Source organism: Dendropsophus ebraccatus, chromosome 8, assembly GCF_027789765.1.
Source record: "Dendropsophus ebraccatus isolate aDenEbr1 chromosome 8, aDenEbr1.pat, whole genome shotgun sequence".
Taxonomy (NCBI): Eukaryota; Metazoa; Chordata; class Amphibia; order Anura; family Hylidae; genus Dendropsophus; species Dendropsophus ebraccatus.
Window position 1 is genome coordinate 18,464,933 of NC_091461.1, and position 18,372 is coordinate 18,483,304.

General features: G+C 44.2%; 1 protein-coding gene across 2 annotated transcripts in view; it reads right to left on the reverse strand.

Moving 5' to 3' along the window:
- Positions 1–18,008, reverse strand: part of KCNIP2 (potassium voltage-gated channel interacting protein 2) — a 290,122-nt gene extending 272,114 nt beyond the window's left edge. Inside the window, exon 1 of one of the 2 annotated variants that reach the window (XM_069978889.1) lies at positions 17,314–18,008. In XM_069978889.1, the coding sequence (XP_069834990.1) occupies positions 17,314–17,386 (73 nt within the window). In that variant the 5' untranslated portion in view covers positions 17,387–18,008. The remainder of the gene's footprint in view (positions 1–17,313) is intronic. The other variant, XM_069978890.1, reaches the window with a different exon arrangement.
- Positions 18,009–18,372: the final 364 nt, after the last annotated feature.

Sequence of the window (18,372 nt, forward strand, 5' to 3'; positions counted from 1 at the left end):
GACACAAATGCATTTTTCAGATAATAAACCCAATTACAAAGATTCTTAAAATCGCCTGTACTATTGATTTCTGCAAAAATAATTAAATTAACGACAGTGACACTTTAAGGGGGTTGTCTGGAGAGCATAAGAGATCTTACCTTTAACTTCCTTCATGTTTGGGGAAGTATACCTTCTGACACGAGAAGGGGGTGGATGCATAAAACCACACGCAATGTCCAATAGCTGCCCGTTCTTGCCATAACACCGGTAACATTGGCCAACATTGTATTCGAGTATGCTTTCACCTGCACACAATTGTTATGACATGCATCCCTCTCATTTTGAGTATACTTCCAATACAAAGAGAAAGGGAGTGGAGCACCAGGGAACAGATTGCCTGAGACCTTTTCTGCTCCCTAAACCAACCCAATTCTCAATCAAGTACTCTGCGTTTCAGTCCTTCTACACTGGGACCTTCATCGGGATCTAGCAGGTATGTATAACCTTTATTATTTTCTTTACACATTCATCAGTCGTCATCCACGCATCACTATTACACACATAGCGATGCACAGTCAGCGACCAATTCTTCGGCAGACCAAAAGACACGATCAGCCAATCTTCATTGTCTTTATTCCACGGAATGATGATCTGCAGAATCAGGCTGCTTCAGTAGATTATTACTTCATATAATAGGGCACTAACACAACCCTACATGAATAATGGGTAATCTGCTGACTTTTTGGACAAAGTTTATTTTTCCCCCCATTTTTTGTGTATATCGAAGTTCACCTGTTATATATTATAAGACTAAACTCTCAATAATCAGGAGTCAGCCCAGACATCACTTTGCTCTATATGCTTACCATGTAAATGCTCCAACACGCCGAGCAAGCTAAACATCAATGTACAGTAATGTATACAAAGGGATTAGAGGTGGATACAGTAGACTTTACTAATACGGGAGGATTACGCTAATGTATATTACATTGACCACTCAGTCTAGGACTCAATGCAATGTAGTGCAACTTTAAATTGTTGTTGAACGTTTTTTGTGGAATTAGTGATCAGTCTGGTTATGGCTTAAGAGAAGCCTGACCCACTCATAAGAGGAAACCTACAACTACAACAGGATCATTTTGAGTGGATAAATAACACAAGTGTCGATCCCATCCATTTAGGAGAACATAGAGCAATAGTCAAGGTTTAGAAAAGTATCTCAGAACATAGTGTGAGATAATTGTTGGGGTTCCTTAAGAAGGAACTATTTTTCTAGGGGCTCACCCAGAGTCGAGAATGAACAGGTTTAGAGTGGAAGTCCACCAAAGTCCATCAAAATTTTGGATTATGTGTTTAGTCTAAAGAAGAAGGGGAATAGAGACATGTTTTACTGTTTATAGTAGACACAGGAGCAATGAGAAGTCATAGGAACCATAAAGCCATGTAGGAACTATAAGGCCATTTTAAAACTATAAGAAGACATAATAACTATGAAAGTTATAGCTGACGGTAACCTTAAAGGAGGCACACAACTATGTACACTACCAAGACCCTAAGGCAGGGGTGGGGAACCTCCGGCCCGCGGGCCGCATCCGGCCCCTGAGACCTCCCGATGCGGCCCGCAGCTCCCCTGTGATGCTCGCCGCTCTGCTGGGGAAGAAGCCGGCATACACCGCATCCTCCGGTGTCTGTGACAGCTGGCGGACACCGGAGGATGCTGTCTGTGCCGGCTTCTTCCCCAGCAGAGCGGCGCGTGTCTTTAGTCTCTTGCGGGCCGCGCGATGACGTCATTTCATCGCGCGCCGCCTGCAGGAGAAGACCGGCACAGAGGACCTGGGAGAGAAGAGGACCTGGACAGCGTGGGAGCGGAGGTAAGGTGAGTGGGATGTTTATTTTTTTATTTGGGGGTTAACTAGGATCCCAGGGACATGATTGATGGGGGGGACAACTAGGCTACCAGGGACATGACTGATGGGGGGGACAACTAGGCTACCAGGGACATGACTGATGGGGGGGACAACTAGGCTACCAGGGACATGACTGATGGGGGGACAACTAGGCTACCAGGGACATGACTGATGGGGGGGGGACAACTAGGCTACCAGGGACATGACTGATGGGGGGGACAACTAGGCTACCAGGGACATGACTGATGGGGGGGGGGGACAACTAGGCTACCAGGGACATGACTGATGGGGGGGACAACTAGGCTACCAGGGACATGACTGATGGGGGGGGACAACTAGGCTACCAGGGACATGACTGATGGGGGGGACAACTAGGCTACCAGGGACAAGCCTGATGGGGGGGGGGGGGGAATAACTAGGCTACCAGAGACATGACTGATGGGGGGGGAAATAACTAGGCTACCAGGGACATGCCTGATGGGGGGGGGGGGAAATAACTAGGCTACCAGAGACATGACTGATGGGGGGGGGGAATAACTAGGCTACCAGGGACATAACTGATGGGGGGGGGGGACAACTAGGCTACCAGGGACATGCCTGATGGGGGTTAACTGGGCTACCAGGGACATGCCTGATGGGGGGGGGGAATAACTAGGCTACCAGGGACATGCCTGATGGGGGGGGACAACTAGGCCACCAGGGACATGACTGATGGGGGGGACAACAAGGCTACCAGAGACATGACTGATGGGGGGGGACAACTAGGCTACCAGGGACATGACTGATGGGGGGGGGACAACTAGGCTACCAGGGACATGACTGATGGGGGGATAACTAGGCCACCAGGGACATGACTGATGGGGGAGACAACTAGGCTACCAGAGACATGACTGATGGGGGGGGGAATAACTAGGCTACCAGGGACATGACTGATGGGGGGGGAATAACTAGGCTACCAGGGACATGACTGATGGGGGGGGGACAACTAGGCTACCAGGGACATGACTGATGGGGGGGACAACTAGGCTACCAGAGACATGACTGATGGGGGGGGAATAACTAGGCTACCAGGGACATGCCTGATGGGGGTTAACTAGGCTACCAGGGACATGACTTGGGGGTTAACTAGACTACAAGGGGCATCACTGGGGGTTAACTACAATAGCAGGGGCACTAGGGGAACAATACTATGCCTTGTCCTGGGTGCTGCAAACCCCCGCTACTAACTGCCGCACACGGTATGCGGCCCTCGAATGATTTTATTAATGCCCGACCGGCCCTCGACATGGAAAAGGTTCCCCACCCCTGCCCTAAGGCATAGCAACCATAAGAAGATTTAGGAAGCTTGGAATGCTTCATGAGATGAGATATGGGCAAATAGAAGATTGGTAAATCAAACTTCTAGAAGACATCTAGAATCCCCAAGACGATACACCAACAATGAGACGTTATGGGAACCAAAAGACCTTGTAGGATCCAAAAAACATCTAGAAACAATAACTGCTCAAAGCCATAAGGTCTTAAGACACAGAAACCGAGAGAAGACTTAGGATTAATAGGAGCCATTACAAGACATAGTTAATAAGACTATAGGGACATCTGGAAACCATAAGAAGACACACTAACAAACAAACCTCATAGGAACCATTTTCTCAAAAACAACACTTAAAAAGAAACTATCAGCAGCTAAGATGAATCTAACCTGCTGATATGTCCTTATCATGCACGGGGCGCTGAGGATGAGGGTACGTTTCTTACCTTCATCCTCGGCATTGTTTCTGTGTAGTTTGTAGGTAAATCCATAGACTAGTAAGGTGGTGGTTTGGTTCACTGATCCGCCCCTGGCTGTCCAGTGCGGACCGGATGGGTGCACTGGGGGAGGGGGGTAAGGTAGCTCCACCCCCAGTACATCAATCTGCCTTACTAGCCTATATATTTAATTAAAAACTTTACAGAAACAGCTTAGAGGTTGAAGGTAAGAAACATATCTTTATCCTCAGCACCCTGTGCTCTTTAGGTTACATTCACATCCAAATAAGTCATTAGCATCTGATCATTGAGGCGCCCAACCAGTGAGACTCATAGCGGATCAAATCCCTGTGTCTGCCATTTTAGTGACTATCCTATCAAAGTCTATGGGACTGTTGGAGATAGCCGGGATCTGATCTTAACTATCTTTATCAGTCCCATAGACTTTGAATGGAGCAGAAGCCATAAAGTCATAAGAACTACAAGACCTTATAGGAGCCATGGAGACATCTAGAAGCCACGAGGACTACTAGAACTCAAAGAATATAGCAACCATGAAAAGACTTTGAATGCATGAAAAGAGGATATAATAAGATTTATATAGAAAACATTTAGTAAGTCAGGGAAGACATAGGCCACATGAGAAGTGAGGAGGGATCCTATGAGAGGACATACTGTAGAAAGACGGGGAAAACACTCCGAGAACTTTGATGTTTCTATAACACATTGTGAAGCAGGACAACATATGGACCATGAAAAGGCAGAAGAGGACCAATAGTAGATGTAAAAAAAAACTATAAGGAACTTCTAGTATGAACTAGAAGAAGATATCGGAACCCTTGGACTTTGGTCATTGATGGATATGGACACCTGAAGCTACCAGCACTCTACATAGACTGTTCCATCTCGTACCACCATCATACTTGTCTTCTCAACAAGCCTAATGCACAAGAAACCCTAAAATAACCAGAATTTCTGGCCACTTTTGTTCTTTACCAGGTTTTTCAATATAGAATTTCGGGAATCGGGAGGAATATTTCCCAAAAGTCTCAACATTATTCTCCACCAGCAAATTATAGAGAGTCAACTCGGCAAAATCCAGCAGCTGTCTCTTTCCAGCAGCGCAGCAGTAATGTGATGTCAGAAGCCATCAACTAAATTGCTGTCAATATCCGCCACTGAATGTCGGAATCCTTGTGTGTATTAAACAACGCCATTCAATAGTAAGAGGATTAGCCAGTCCTTCGAATCGTTCCAAGGCCTGTTTTCACCGTCACAAAAGCCGGGCGCTATCTGCCAATGTGTTCAGATAAGTCAATGCTACCACATTAAAAAGCTGTATAGCAAAAGACTTAACTAGATATTACCATGGCGACTTCAGCATCGGGAAAAGACAAGTTCAGGACTATTCCGTCATAGGTGCAGATGTAGCAGAGCAGAATTGGATGTTTAACTCTTTGTATCGGCACCATTAGTGCTCTGCTACATCTGTAAATGAACCCAGTTACCACCTATCTGCAATCCGCATAGACATGCAATTCTATCACATTAGGCAATGTGAACATTCGACTTTCCAGAACAATAGACAAGGATTACTTGTTTCCACCCGTCTCAATCAATATTACAGAATCAAGCCAGGACAGCAAATAGACCTCATTTGCATTTCCATTTAATAAAGCATGGAGGGAATTATAGACATGCGGGTTAAATGGAGAATTGCAGCATCCCTTTAAGATGGAAATTTTAGGAGGGCTCTTCGTATTAGAACATTAGGTGGACATATGGTTTCTGAGCATCGATAAGACTTTCTTTTTGTGTTGCACTAAAACACTAAAAAAATTCCTGGAAAATGAGGAGCAAAGAACCAGAACACAATCATAAAGAACTCGCCAGTGTAATGATGGATGAACATAGTGTAAGCACCGCTATATTGACGACTAGTTTTGGGTTAGTCCTATCTGCAATGGTTTCTTCAAGTCCAATTCCATGGGGAGGAGCTGTGGTAAATCCACCTTGATTTCACCACAATCTGATGGATCTTAGATGTAGTTGTATAGTGTCACATTAAAAAATAATCAGTCTCATGAGAACCTAATTATATCAAGGATGAGGAGGAGGAAGCTGGTGGCCAGAAATGTAAAATGAAGATCATATAACATGGCTCACAACTGTCAAATGTCACTCATAGTGCTAATCTTATATGGACCCTGTGGAACCCAGCACCTGAAGCCCCTCTAAATATTTTCCTAATGATCTTCTACATTACCAGAGGTGGGCTGGGAAGTCTACATTCTAAGTGTGTCCAAGTAGGAGACTTGGGGAGGGATTCATTACCAGTCACCATTCCCATACACACAACAGACATGCTTCCAAGCCAAATTGGGCAAGTTCCAACCCTGAATCACCCAGGAATGATCCCAAAGTAATAACTTGTAGGTGGTATTTTGTAGGAATATGCAGGACTGATTTTAGATCCCTTAGTGTAGGGGTGTCAAACTCAAATACACCGTGGGCCAAAATTAAAAAATTGGACAAAGTCGCGGGCCAACCATGATAATTATATAAGCATGAATGCAGCAGTCCTGGCACTATCAGAGTAGCGTGCAATGTTCCTGCCACTGTCAGTGGTGTCTCCCAGCACTGTGCACTATGATAAATGACATGATAAATTGCTATGATATGATTAAACCCCAACCCATGTAATAGCCAACTGCCCCAATATTGCCCCAAGTTGTAGCCAACCCAACCCAACCAAAATTGCCCCACATATTAGCCAGCCCTCCCAATAGTGCCTTAATAGTAACCAGCCCCCAAGTGTCCCATATAATAGCCAGCCCTCCCCAATAGTCTTTTATAGTAGCCATCCCTCCCCTGTAGTCTAATATAGTAGCCATCCCTCCCCCCATAGTCTCTTATATAGTAGCCAGCCCTCCCCGTAGTCTCTTATATAGTAGACCAGCCTTCACCTGTAGTCTCATATAGTAGCCAGCCCTCCCCCATAGTCTCTTATATAGTAGCCATGGTGGGCCAGATGTAATTAAAACTCTAAATTGCCTGGTGGGCCAAAAATAATGGCACCACGGGCCAGAGTTTTACATGACTGCCTTAGTGGATAACTTGGGAGAGGCTGTGGTTCACATTTACATGACCTCTTGATCGCACAAAATAGTCAGGTGAGAGTTTCCCTTAGGATTCCTCACTTGTGTTACCACATGACCTAGGCTAGGGAGCGATGTTCCTTTCTTCATTTAAAGGAATACGTTTTCCCCTATGTGAAGGAGTTTTCAGATACAAGATACCCATCCTCTGAGTGATTGGTGGAGGTCTGACCACTAGGAGCCCCACCCAACACAAAAATGGGGGTTCTGTTGTCCTCCTAGTTGAAAGGAGGGCAGTCGGACATGTACGCTACCTCTCCATTAACTTTTGGACACAGTTAGCGAAGAGCTGAAGAGTACAACACTTGGCTATCATGCCCATAGAGTTGAGTGGAGCACCAGGTACTGTTGTTCTTGGGTACCCCCTAGAGACATAATAAGGTGTGCAGGTGAGAACGTATTAATTAAGTTGGCCATATTAAGCTGTTGGTTGAATGCCCAAGTTACTTCTCCCATGGTGGCTCAATGGTTGTCTTGCAGAACTGGGGTCCTGGGTTAACATCCCACCATAAACAATATCTGCATGGAGTTTGTATGTTCTCTCCGTGTTTGCATGGGTTTTCTCCAGTTTCCTTCCACATCCAAAAACATACAATCTACTGAACATGGTTCTAAAAGTAGACATCCCCTTTAATTGGATTAGTAACAATGCTCTCAGCCAATCATGACCTCTAGAGGTGACCACTGCCCCACGGGAAGCTCTGGTAATGACAATGAAGCCTCCACCAGATGCATCTCATGACCCATAAAATAAGGCCGATACGTGAGAGGTCCGGGAGCTAAATTCAATAGATAATGTCAATCCTCTGATTTTCCTACAAGAGAATAGAGCAGATTTACTATTTCCAGATTTCCTGCCCCCACCCCCTATTCTCTGATACTGAGCTCCCCGGCTATGTGCGTTCCGGGGAGGATAGATAGAAAAGTCTATATTTATTGCCCCACCAGGAGGATTTTCCTCTTATTTAATCAGGGAGTGTTAGAAGAATCAGGATTTAATTAAAAATCAAGGTGTCCGGGGAATAGACTAAATACAGAGCGTGACCTGAGAAATGTATGGCGGGCTTTAACCATTTCCTCTTTGAACTAACATTAATCTCACTTCCACCTGAAATCACTGGAAAGCCATGGCCACTTTACGTACATGACATTGAAGGGGACGATTCTAAATTATGTATTTATTTATCTCTTAAAGGGGTTGTCTCAGAAAAAAGTGGCCGCTTTCTTTCAGAAACAGCACCTCTTCTGTCCTCAGGTTGGGTGTGGTATTGCAGTTCAGTTCTATTAATAGAGATGAGTTGTAATACCACACACAACCTGAGGACAGGGAGAGCACTGTTTTTTGCAAGAAAGTAGCTGTGTTTATAGCCGCCAGAGCGTTGGTTTTCCAATTTTTTTTTTTTTTTTTTTTTTTTAGAAATCCCCTGCGCAGCCTTAGATAACATTACTGGGGCAGATTTATTAAACCTCTCTTAAAGGGGTTATCCATGATTAGAAAAACATAGCTACTTTCTTCTTCTCAGTTTGCGTGTGGTATTGCAGCTCAGTTCCATTAAAGTGAATAGTTGGTGCTGTTTTTGGAAGAAAGAAGCTGTGATTTTTCAAGAGTGAACTTAAGGTCCTATTCCACCGAGCGAGCAGGACCCGATCAACGACGTAAACAAGCGCTGATCTGCTAGATTGGCCCTGATGATCGTGAAACAAGGGCTGCAGGGACATTGTTACCGATGTCCTTGCAGCCCTTGCTTCATACATTACCTGTCCAGGCTGCAGGTCTTCTTCTCCTGGTCCCGCGAGCTGCAGCAGCTTCGGAGCGGGGCTGTCTGAACTGACAGACCGCTAAGCCAATCACTGGCCGCGGCGGTCCCGGCCAGTGATTGGCTTAGCAGTCTGTCAGTTCAGACAGCCCCGCTCCGAAGCCGATGCTGCCGCGCGGGGCCGGGAGAAGAAGACCTGCAGCCTGGACATGTAATGTATGGTTCTGCTGAAATCGTCGGTCGCCGCTGCGCACTGCTATTCAAGCGTAGCGATGCGCTGGTGGCGAATGTCGATTTTAGGTCTGAACCTAAATGAACGATCAGCCGATGACATGATCTCTCTATTCCACTGAGGGAAAATCGTCCGAATCAGGCCAAATGGGACCGATTCGGCCGATTATCGCTCCTGTGGAATAGGCCCCTTAGACTAGACAGACCAAGAATTCACCAGATGTATGGCAGTAGCTCAGTCTGTTTGATAAATTTGATACATTTGCTTTTATCCATTTTTACATCACCTCTTTTATGGCTTAATCTTGGCACATGCCGACGCATCTTAAAGGGGTTATCCAGCATTAGAAAAACATGACCACTTTCTCCAGAGACAGCACCACTCTTGTCTCCAGTTTGGGTGAAGTTGTGCAAATTGAAATGAATGGAACTTAATTGCAAATCGCACCTGAACTGGAGACAAGAGTGGTGCTGTCTTTGGAAGAAAGTGGCCATATTTTTCTTACACAAGATAACTTTAAGCCACGGCCCTTTCCAAGGGAAAGCACATGTCTTGTCACCTGAGGTGTAAAATGTGTCATATAGGGTGGAATTTATTAAGGTGTGAGATATGGAAGCACTTCTAGCTGTCAATCAAGTAAGGGCAGGGATGTGAGGGGTTACAGTTTGCAGAAGTCCCGCCTCTTTGACACTTTGCACTAGAGAATAAAAGTACCTTTTCTGCATTCTGGAAGCACAGATGAATATATGACTGGTACCATGTGTCTCCCTGATCTAACAGCATCAACACTTTAGAATGTGAATTGCAGCTGAAAGATTCCCTTTAAGCCACGGCCTCTTATGACCTGTAGAGAGATGCTGGATTAGTCATGTGGAAGCCTTGTGATAACTCACTCGTACACTTAGGTGGGCTCCATCTGTAAATCCATAGCTCTGTAAACAGCCATGAGGACAGTAATAATGATTCCTATCAGCGGAGGAGGAGACCATTCACAAACTCTACAAATCTACAGATCTAGGTGCCAATAGGAAATTGATTAGGATGTAATTAGCGTCGCCGTAGAAATTGGAATTACGCTCCTGGTTATAAAGTCATAATGAAATGTGACGGCCGCATTAATTTATCGTCCTGGGATTTCCGTCTCTGAAGACGTTACAATTACCATTCTGTTCTATTGTCTATTTTTATATGGCGGGTCGGAGCGCTTCCTTAGGGCCAGCGCTGCACCTTGATTTACGATCCGTCCGAGCACTCTGTGTGTTTTATTGCAGCGTCGTGGGATTCTGTCTCGTCCGAGGATCATTAATAACAGGCTCTCAGTATAATGGAAGACTGAATTGTGTGCCAGGCTCACCAAATCTAGGGTATGGCCACCGGATTTATTCTATAAGTGATGAGGAGGAGGAGGACAGGTGAAGTCTCATCCACAGGATGCCAAAACCACAAAAAAATATATATATATTTTTTTACTTCCATTTCTTGCACATATCCCCACCGAGTGTAATTATAAAAAAAAAATTATATGGAAAATCTCCATGGATTTGGTGGCGGAAAATTGGGGCAGTTTTTTTTCTTGCTTTTTTTTTTTTCTACTGGTACAATCCATTGCTTATCCGCACCAGAAACGGGAGGTTTTTCTTTAAGATTTCTACTTTTAAATTTCAATTTCTACTTTCAAATTTCAATTATTCCACATCCAGGCAATCCAGGGTGATATTTACCACTAGGCATGTGAGGGCCTGGGCCTAGGGTGGAAGTGCTGAGAGGGCGGCACTTCAATGGGTACTGGCCAAAAACATTTGGAAGGTCACAGGGACTTGTCAAACAATTGATCAGTGGGGGCTTCACTGCTGAGACCACCCACCACCAATCAGGAGAATGAAAACATTCCCATTATAAGTCTATGAGGCTGTCTGGACATCAGGGACATGTTGCCCTCGCTCTTTCTCCTGATTGTTGGGGGTCTCACCTCCACCGATCAAAAGTTTGGACATGTCCCTGTCATGTGTCTTTATGACAAGTACGCTTTAAGGGTTTGAAAGAGGAAAAAAAATCTGTGCCTTTTCCTAACGTATGTCCTGCTCACCTGATGGGCGGACAGGGGGCATGGCAAGGCAGGGAGGAGGTGTGGCCACCCCCGTGCCAGATATATCATAATTTACGCTGGTGTAGATCTCTGTGCCTACCATGTGGCAGCCTCAGGTCTGCCGGATATACTGAGGGGAGTGCGCCTCTTAGTAAATCCAGTGTGGGGCATGGGGGGCAGAGCTAGTAAATCCAGTGTGGGGCATGGGGGGGCAGAGCTAGTAAATCCAGTGTGGGGGCAGGGCTTTATGTTATGTCTTGATAATACTGAAAATAGTGATAAATACTTAAATATTTTTTTTCCCCTTGTGGCTGAATCCACATTTTAGTACCATATAGGTAAACCACAGATTCCCGCTGAAGACCATGATTTACATTTCTGGAACCAGATTGTCAAAGTAGCCTCAAAGTTACCCCCATTTTTGCAGATACAGACTATGATGCCTCCTTTATGTATTGTGCATGCATCCCCCATTCGTCACCAGTATATTGCAACACGCTCTGCATGGATCTGTATTCACGCTATGTATTAGGCAGCTCTCAGCTTTGCTAAACTACATCAAGACAAACATTGGCCAATGTCACCAAAGCTGAAGCAGAAGACACTCCTTCAGAGCTGCTCATCACAATTATATGATGCCTTGATGCCCATAGACCAACTCCTTGGTCTGCACTGCAATACCACACACTGCCAATAGACTGGTGTGGTGCTGTTTCTGGGAAAATGCTGTGACTTTTTTTTTTCTAATCCCTTTAAATGATTGTGTAACACTACATAGAAGTTTCCATATACTCTAAGCCCTATGCATGATACTAAAATAAAAGATTCATGTTTGATTCCCAGAATAGACTGTGTCCCCACAAAGCTGCCATTCATCGTCTACCACAGGTGGAAAGAGACTCTGATTGACTGCATTGTTTTATTCCATTCACTCCATACTTTTAGGAAGCTGCCTTGTGTTATATAAACAGACATACTGTATTTGTTGAAAAGCAGATCCATCATATACATACAGAATGAATACATGGGGGGAGGGGGGATTTTATATTTAGTGTATATTTCCATTCTATAACACTGATACATACATAGAATGGCTGTAGCCTTGTACTGTTACTATATATAGTTATGGTGCTGCTGGTATATTCTTCTGTGTTGCAGGAAAGGATCTCATCTTTATAGTTTGGTCATACGGATTCAATGGGAATGTTATTTTATCCATTTTCCCTCCAGGTAATAGCCTGGGTAATTCCTGACGTATGTGTAAATCACTTTATTAACCAAAAATGACTCTATAGGCCAGAAAACAGCTCTATGATATTGCCCACTAGGTGTCTCCCTACCCTTCATAGTAGCAGTCTCTGCAAGACACATGACAGGAAGTGTGGGCAGGGATTAGCATGTGCTGTGTGCAGGAGAGAGAGACTGGGCAGTATACATAGAAGCCTATCTGCCAGCTGAAGGAGATCCACACTGTCCCTGAAAGGTAAGTCAAAGCTTCCTTCTCATCACCTATAAAGCCCAGCCATCTACAGTGCTGCTGCGTAACCTTCCTCTACCCTTTCCTTTAGCTTACCAGCAGCAGCAACATGACCGGCTCAGTCACTCTTTCCTTACATAGCACCTTGCAAACCCATTGTATCAGTAACCCCTTCTCCCCCCATGGAAAATGGATAGAGCCAACCTGTTTAGTCTAGTTCACCAGCACTATATCATGCCAAAGCAAAGAGGAATATCTTATGTGTTGTAATATATACTGAGAAGTAATGAAGGAAGTACCTGGTGTGTAGTACAGACAGGCTCTGGTTCTGCCTCCTGTTATGGAGGGAATGACAAATAGCTGTGTTTCGTGTGCGGGACTTTCAGGGGCAAAATAACAGCAGTGACAGCCTAATCCATCACTGTGCCACCAATCTGGCAACCCTGGCTGGAAGAAGGGAATCATTCCGAAACGGCTGTTTCCTGTACATAGGAGCAGTATTATAGTAGTTATATTCTTGTATTTAGAGGCAGTATTATAGTAGTTATATTCTTCTATATAGGAGCAGTATTATAGTAGTTATATTCTTGTATATAGAGGCAGTATTATAGGAGTTATGACATGGAGAGAAAGGAACAGCTGCACATCCCATTTATGGCTGATACTAATGCCGCTAGGCCTATTTTAAAATTCAACACCAGGGTATCAGTATATAATTTGATCAAACCATAATAGCCCCGTGTACCACATGCAGGTCCCCTGGTTCACACGGATCCCTACGCTAACTCCATACAGTGTCGGTCAGTGATTGCCAACCCCGCAAAGCGTGCACATGCAGGGAAGGGAAGCCATGGAATGGCCCTGCAACCCCAATGTCACAGGACCAAACCCAAAGTGCCCTCCCCCCTGTGTGAACCAGGAGACCTGCACGTTGGCACACGGGGCGATATGGTTTGATCAAATTATATGCCAACATCCTGACGCTGGTTTTTAAAAATTAGCCTAGCAGCATTAGTATCAGCCATGGGTGTGATGTGTAGCCGCTCCTCTCTCTCTCCATGTCGTGTTTTACAGTTCTCCCTTTTCTGAGCAGCTGGCACTCCCCTTTTAAGACCCGCGTGACCCAAATCAGCAAAATATACCTGTGCTCACATGTCAGTACCTCCATGTTTTTCCCATTCTGTTTGCAGCAGAGGTGGTGAGTGCAATACCATATATGTTATATGCCAACATCCTGACGTTGGTTCTTAAAAATTAGCCGAGCGGCATTAGTATCAGCCATGGGTGTGATGTGCAGCTGCTCCTCTCTCTCTCCATGTCGTGTATTATAGTAGTTATATTCTTGTACATAGGAGCAGTATTATAGTAGTTATATTCTTGTATATAGGGGGCAGTATTATAGTAGTTATATTCTTGTATATAGGCGCAGTATTATAGTAGTTATATTCTTGTATATAGGAGCAGTATTATAGTAGTTATATTCTTGTACACAGGGAGTATTATAGCAGTTTTCTTCTTCTTTTACTTCTCCTATTACTTTTTATTGTTTTGGCAACACAAACTGCATCAAAATTGCATTAAAAAAATAATGATAATATTAATGTTGAGTGTGAAACCAATCCCTACAAAGATGAGATCTGCCTTCTAAGAACAAACTCCAACTCAGAGCCCATTAGTAAATTGCTGGATGTCTTGGCCGCCGCTCATTGAGCTTTATTTATGAACTCTTAGAGAAACCATTTAGATGTAATTGTGCCGCGCAGATCGGGTATGCTAAAGCAAATATCATCTCACTGGGTAATGTATGGATCTTTTCTCCTTCGCTTCTGACCTTATGTAACCTAGAAACACTGCTTGTAATAAAGTAGATCGGGAGGTAAGTGTGCAAAGTGCTCAGACTTGTGCCGTCCATAGACTTGGATTAACCCCAAATATGGCCGATCAATTCCTATGAACAGGTAACATGCCAGGCTAAACTAGCTGATCACGGCTATGCAGATGGTTTGCACAAAGTGGCAAACTCTTAGTGAAATTTCAATAGATCTAAATATCCAGCCATTTCCACAGGGTGATCTGCAGCGACCAATGTGAACAGAATTTTGTATTGATTTTTCACTGAAGATTTAACATCGTATTCTGGGATTTAAAGCAAAAGCTGCAACAATATCTTTCTCTGTAGATTTAGGCTAGGTTCAGATAAGATCATCCCAGCCGGTACTGCAGTACTGGCCGGATAATCTTTAGCACCACTGAGCATCACTGCGCGCCCGCATCAGAACTCTCCACTGCACACAATGAAGTGTGCGCCCGCAGCTGCGTGCTTCATAGTGTGCACTGACGGGGTTTTATGCAGCTGCTATTCACTGAATAGTGGCTGCAGAAAACTGACCTGTTAGTTTTTTGCGGCACCGCTAAAGATCCCGGCTGGAGCATATACTATGTGTATACGCTCCGGCCGGGATTCCATAGACAGCAACTTAACGTATATTTTCGTATTAATCAGGGCCATTGCTGTAATCAGCAACAACGGCTGTACTTTTAAGAAAATATACGTTGTGTGAACATAGGCTTTCACTGTTTTGTGAATTTCGGCTTCCCCATTGAAGTAAATGGGGAATAGTGTCGAGCGAGCACATTCACAAATCTTAGTATGTTCGTATACACGCTAATTGTCCGTGTGGTTACCAATCACAAACAATTTGTTCGATAATCGGAATGGTTATAACGATCATTTTCGAACATGAGAACGTTTATTTCGCGATGTACGTAACTGCGCAATATACACTTTGGGCTTGATAATCTGAAAGCACATGCATAGACCAAAGTGTACGCTTCTACTGTAAGGTTATTATTTGTTTGGAATGTTTGTCGAACACAAACCGATCACAATAATTTTTTTTATGTCTGAACCGAAAATCGGGATGTTCGCTCATCACTAATGGGGAAACTCTGCTACAAAACGAACACAAATCGGATGTAACATCTGCACCCCAGACAATTTACAGGGTCTCCACGTAGATAAGATTTCTTTCACTCTCCACCACTTTGCTGTTACTATAACAGGTTGTGGACTTTTTGTGTACAGCAGAAAATACTTATCCATCCCATGTGAACATACCTACCTAGCACCGGCATAGTACACAGTTTACCTGTCCTTACATCAACCAAGATATACACAGGATGAGGGATAAGTAGCTGATCAGACAGGTACCATCACGGGGACCTGCAAATGTATTACTCCCCTTAGAGACTAGAGTGGCAGAACGCATGCTCGACCACTGCTCCATTCACTCTCTATGGGATTATTAACTCTTGGGGTAACCCCTTTATGGCTCTGTTCATAGCATCCTGGTGAAAGGTAATATTCTTTTTGGGAGAAAGTCAAATAAACACAGGAGGACATTGAAACTCCATGCAGATCTTGTTGTGACTGAATGTGAACCCACGCCCCCCCCCCCCCATGCCCTCCATTTGTACACCCATATATTACTTTGCTTTTTATGTTATCCATTAACATTAGAGGAACCAACTTCAGTCTGATGGATATTTCAATGCTTTTCATCCAGCCTCATCGGCTTCCCCTCTGTAGCTTCTTATCTCAGACAATGAGCAACATTGTTGCAAAAAAGTAATTAAACAAGTTGGGATTGTGCAGGACAGGACCTCAGCCTTCTCATCTATTTATCAAGAAGACAGCAAACACATTGGGGGACATTTATTAAGGAGTCTAATGTGAGCAACTATTCTAGTCGGGATTGGTGTGTATTTTGTTCCAATAGCTTGTGACTGATTCATTAAAATGTAGCACTGCCATAGTGAATGTATCTAAGCAAAATTCGCAAAAATGCAAAAATTGCGCAGTTATATTCATCTGGTACTGACTAGACGTAAGCCTGCACCTGTTTGTGCGACTTTTTAAAAAGTCGCAAATGATAAATTTGGCACTAATCCTGGATTATGGGAACTTTTGGGTAAATACTCAAAACAGGCAGATTAAAAAAATTGCATCTAAAAAATATTCGCCTGTCGCATACTGGTTCATACATAGAACTTAGACCAAAAATGGGTGAAAAATCCAATTATTCACCGAAAATTATGCGCAAAAATATCCCCCCAATGTTCTAACTGTAAGGATTTAAATGTGCACTGTCCCTTTAAATTTGTGTTGTTTATGTCTGTATTTATTTATTTGTTTATTTATTTAGACATAATAATTGAAAGATTCTTATTCTCAGCCCCTGGAGATGAATAAACCTCCATCAATTACCAAACCCCATTAATCCTCCATGCACAATCATAGTCATTGTGGATTTACAGACAGTCCCTTGAAGACAAAATGACAGTATATGAGGATTATTCCTGGCTGGTCTCAATCACACTTAACCCTGTCCATGATTTCCTAGGGAAGGAATAATCTGGAGCTCCTGAGGATGAGAATAACCCAGCACAAGCATCCAAGCTGTAGGTGTATGCAAATCTACACCTGCACACAACACACACCATCCAGCAGCCCTATGTCAATATGGTCATGGTGAGTGACAGTGACAGGCAGCATGTGGTCCCCCAGCTTGCTGCAGGACTACAACTCTCATTATATATTAGGATTAGCTTGGGGCATGCTGTCACTTGTAGTTCACATGTGATCCTATTGGAGCTATTGCCTGTAGATCTCAGGATCTCAGGACTGGTGCTGAAACCCAGACTGGATTCCATAAACTTCACCATTAAGGACTATACTCTCTATGACTGTGACTCTCCAAACTGACTCCTCTCTCTATAACTTTTTGAGTGCAACACACTGGGCACTACTGCCCAATATCCCATATGCCATCCCCAGTGCCACCAGTGCCCAGCAATCCTAACAATGTATCCACCTATGGTATACAGCTGGTGAGTGATCTGTGCTCTCTTAAAGGGATGCTGCTCATTTTCCACTCCAAGCACAAGGGGGGAGATGTGACTTACCAGTGAGCTGATCATACGATCCATCCAGATCCCTTGAATCTGACAGGTTAGCTTTCCTACCTTTACTCCTCATCTTCAGACAGAGGTAAATGTGCAGACTTGGGATCAGAGACAGTTTCTCACCTCCCAAACCCTTAAGAATCCTCAGGTTCTCAAGATTTATAACAGGATTCTAGAGAGAAAATATATATATATATCCTTGTGTCCAAAGAGGGGGAAGAAAAATCACTCCAGAAGATGAGGGGTTAACCAGATGGTTCCACACATGGAGGGCTGGTGGAGTCTGGGGGCTGCTGCTGGGTTGGTGGTTATGCTGGTTGTTGTGGTGGATCTGTGTTGTAGTCCAGGATCTGCTGTGGTCCAGGGTGGCTGGAAGAGGAGAGAGATGCTAGAGGAAGAGGAGGGGGGGGGGGGGGGTATTAAGTCCAGTCCTGACTATGAGTGACCCTCCTGCTGATAATCCCCAGTGTCAGCCCCTTCTCTCTCCTGCCTCTTACTTCTCTCCATGTGATGAGGAGGATGAGGAGGGAGAGGAGGCAGATCCTCGGTGCTGCTGCCAGGCTCCAGGAGGAGTTAGCTCATTCCGCTGCTTCTCCTTGTGGTGTCTCGGAATAACTTTGATTCGTTGTGTGTCTCTTGTATCAGACAGGGGCTGCTGCCATCGCCTCACTGGTTACCAGTATGAGAACCTCATCCGACCACTCCAGCACAGTACAGCACAGCACAGCGCCACTGTCATCTGCCGGCCACCAGCTGCAGCACCCAGCTCCTCATTGGCTGCAGGCAGAATTAACTGCTTGTGTACTGAATGGAAGGGGAGAGCTGTGTATGTATGTAGCATCTATCATCTACCTATATCTACATATAATCAATTATCTATCTATAATCTATCTATACATCCATCTCTACCTACCCAATCATATCTCTCTCATCTATCTATCTATCTATCTATCTATCTATCTATCTATCTTCTATCTATCTATCTATCTATCTATCTATCTATCTATTTATTTATTATCTATCTATCTATCTATCTATCTCCTATCTATCTATCTATCT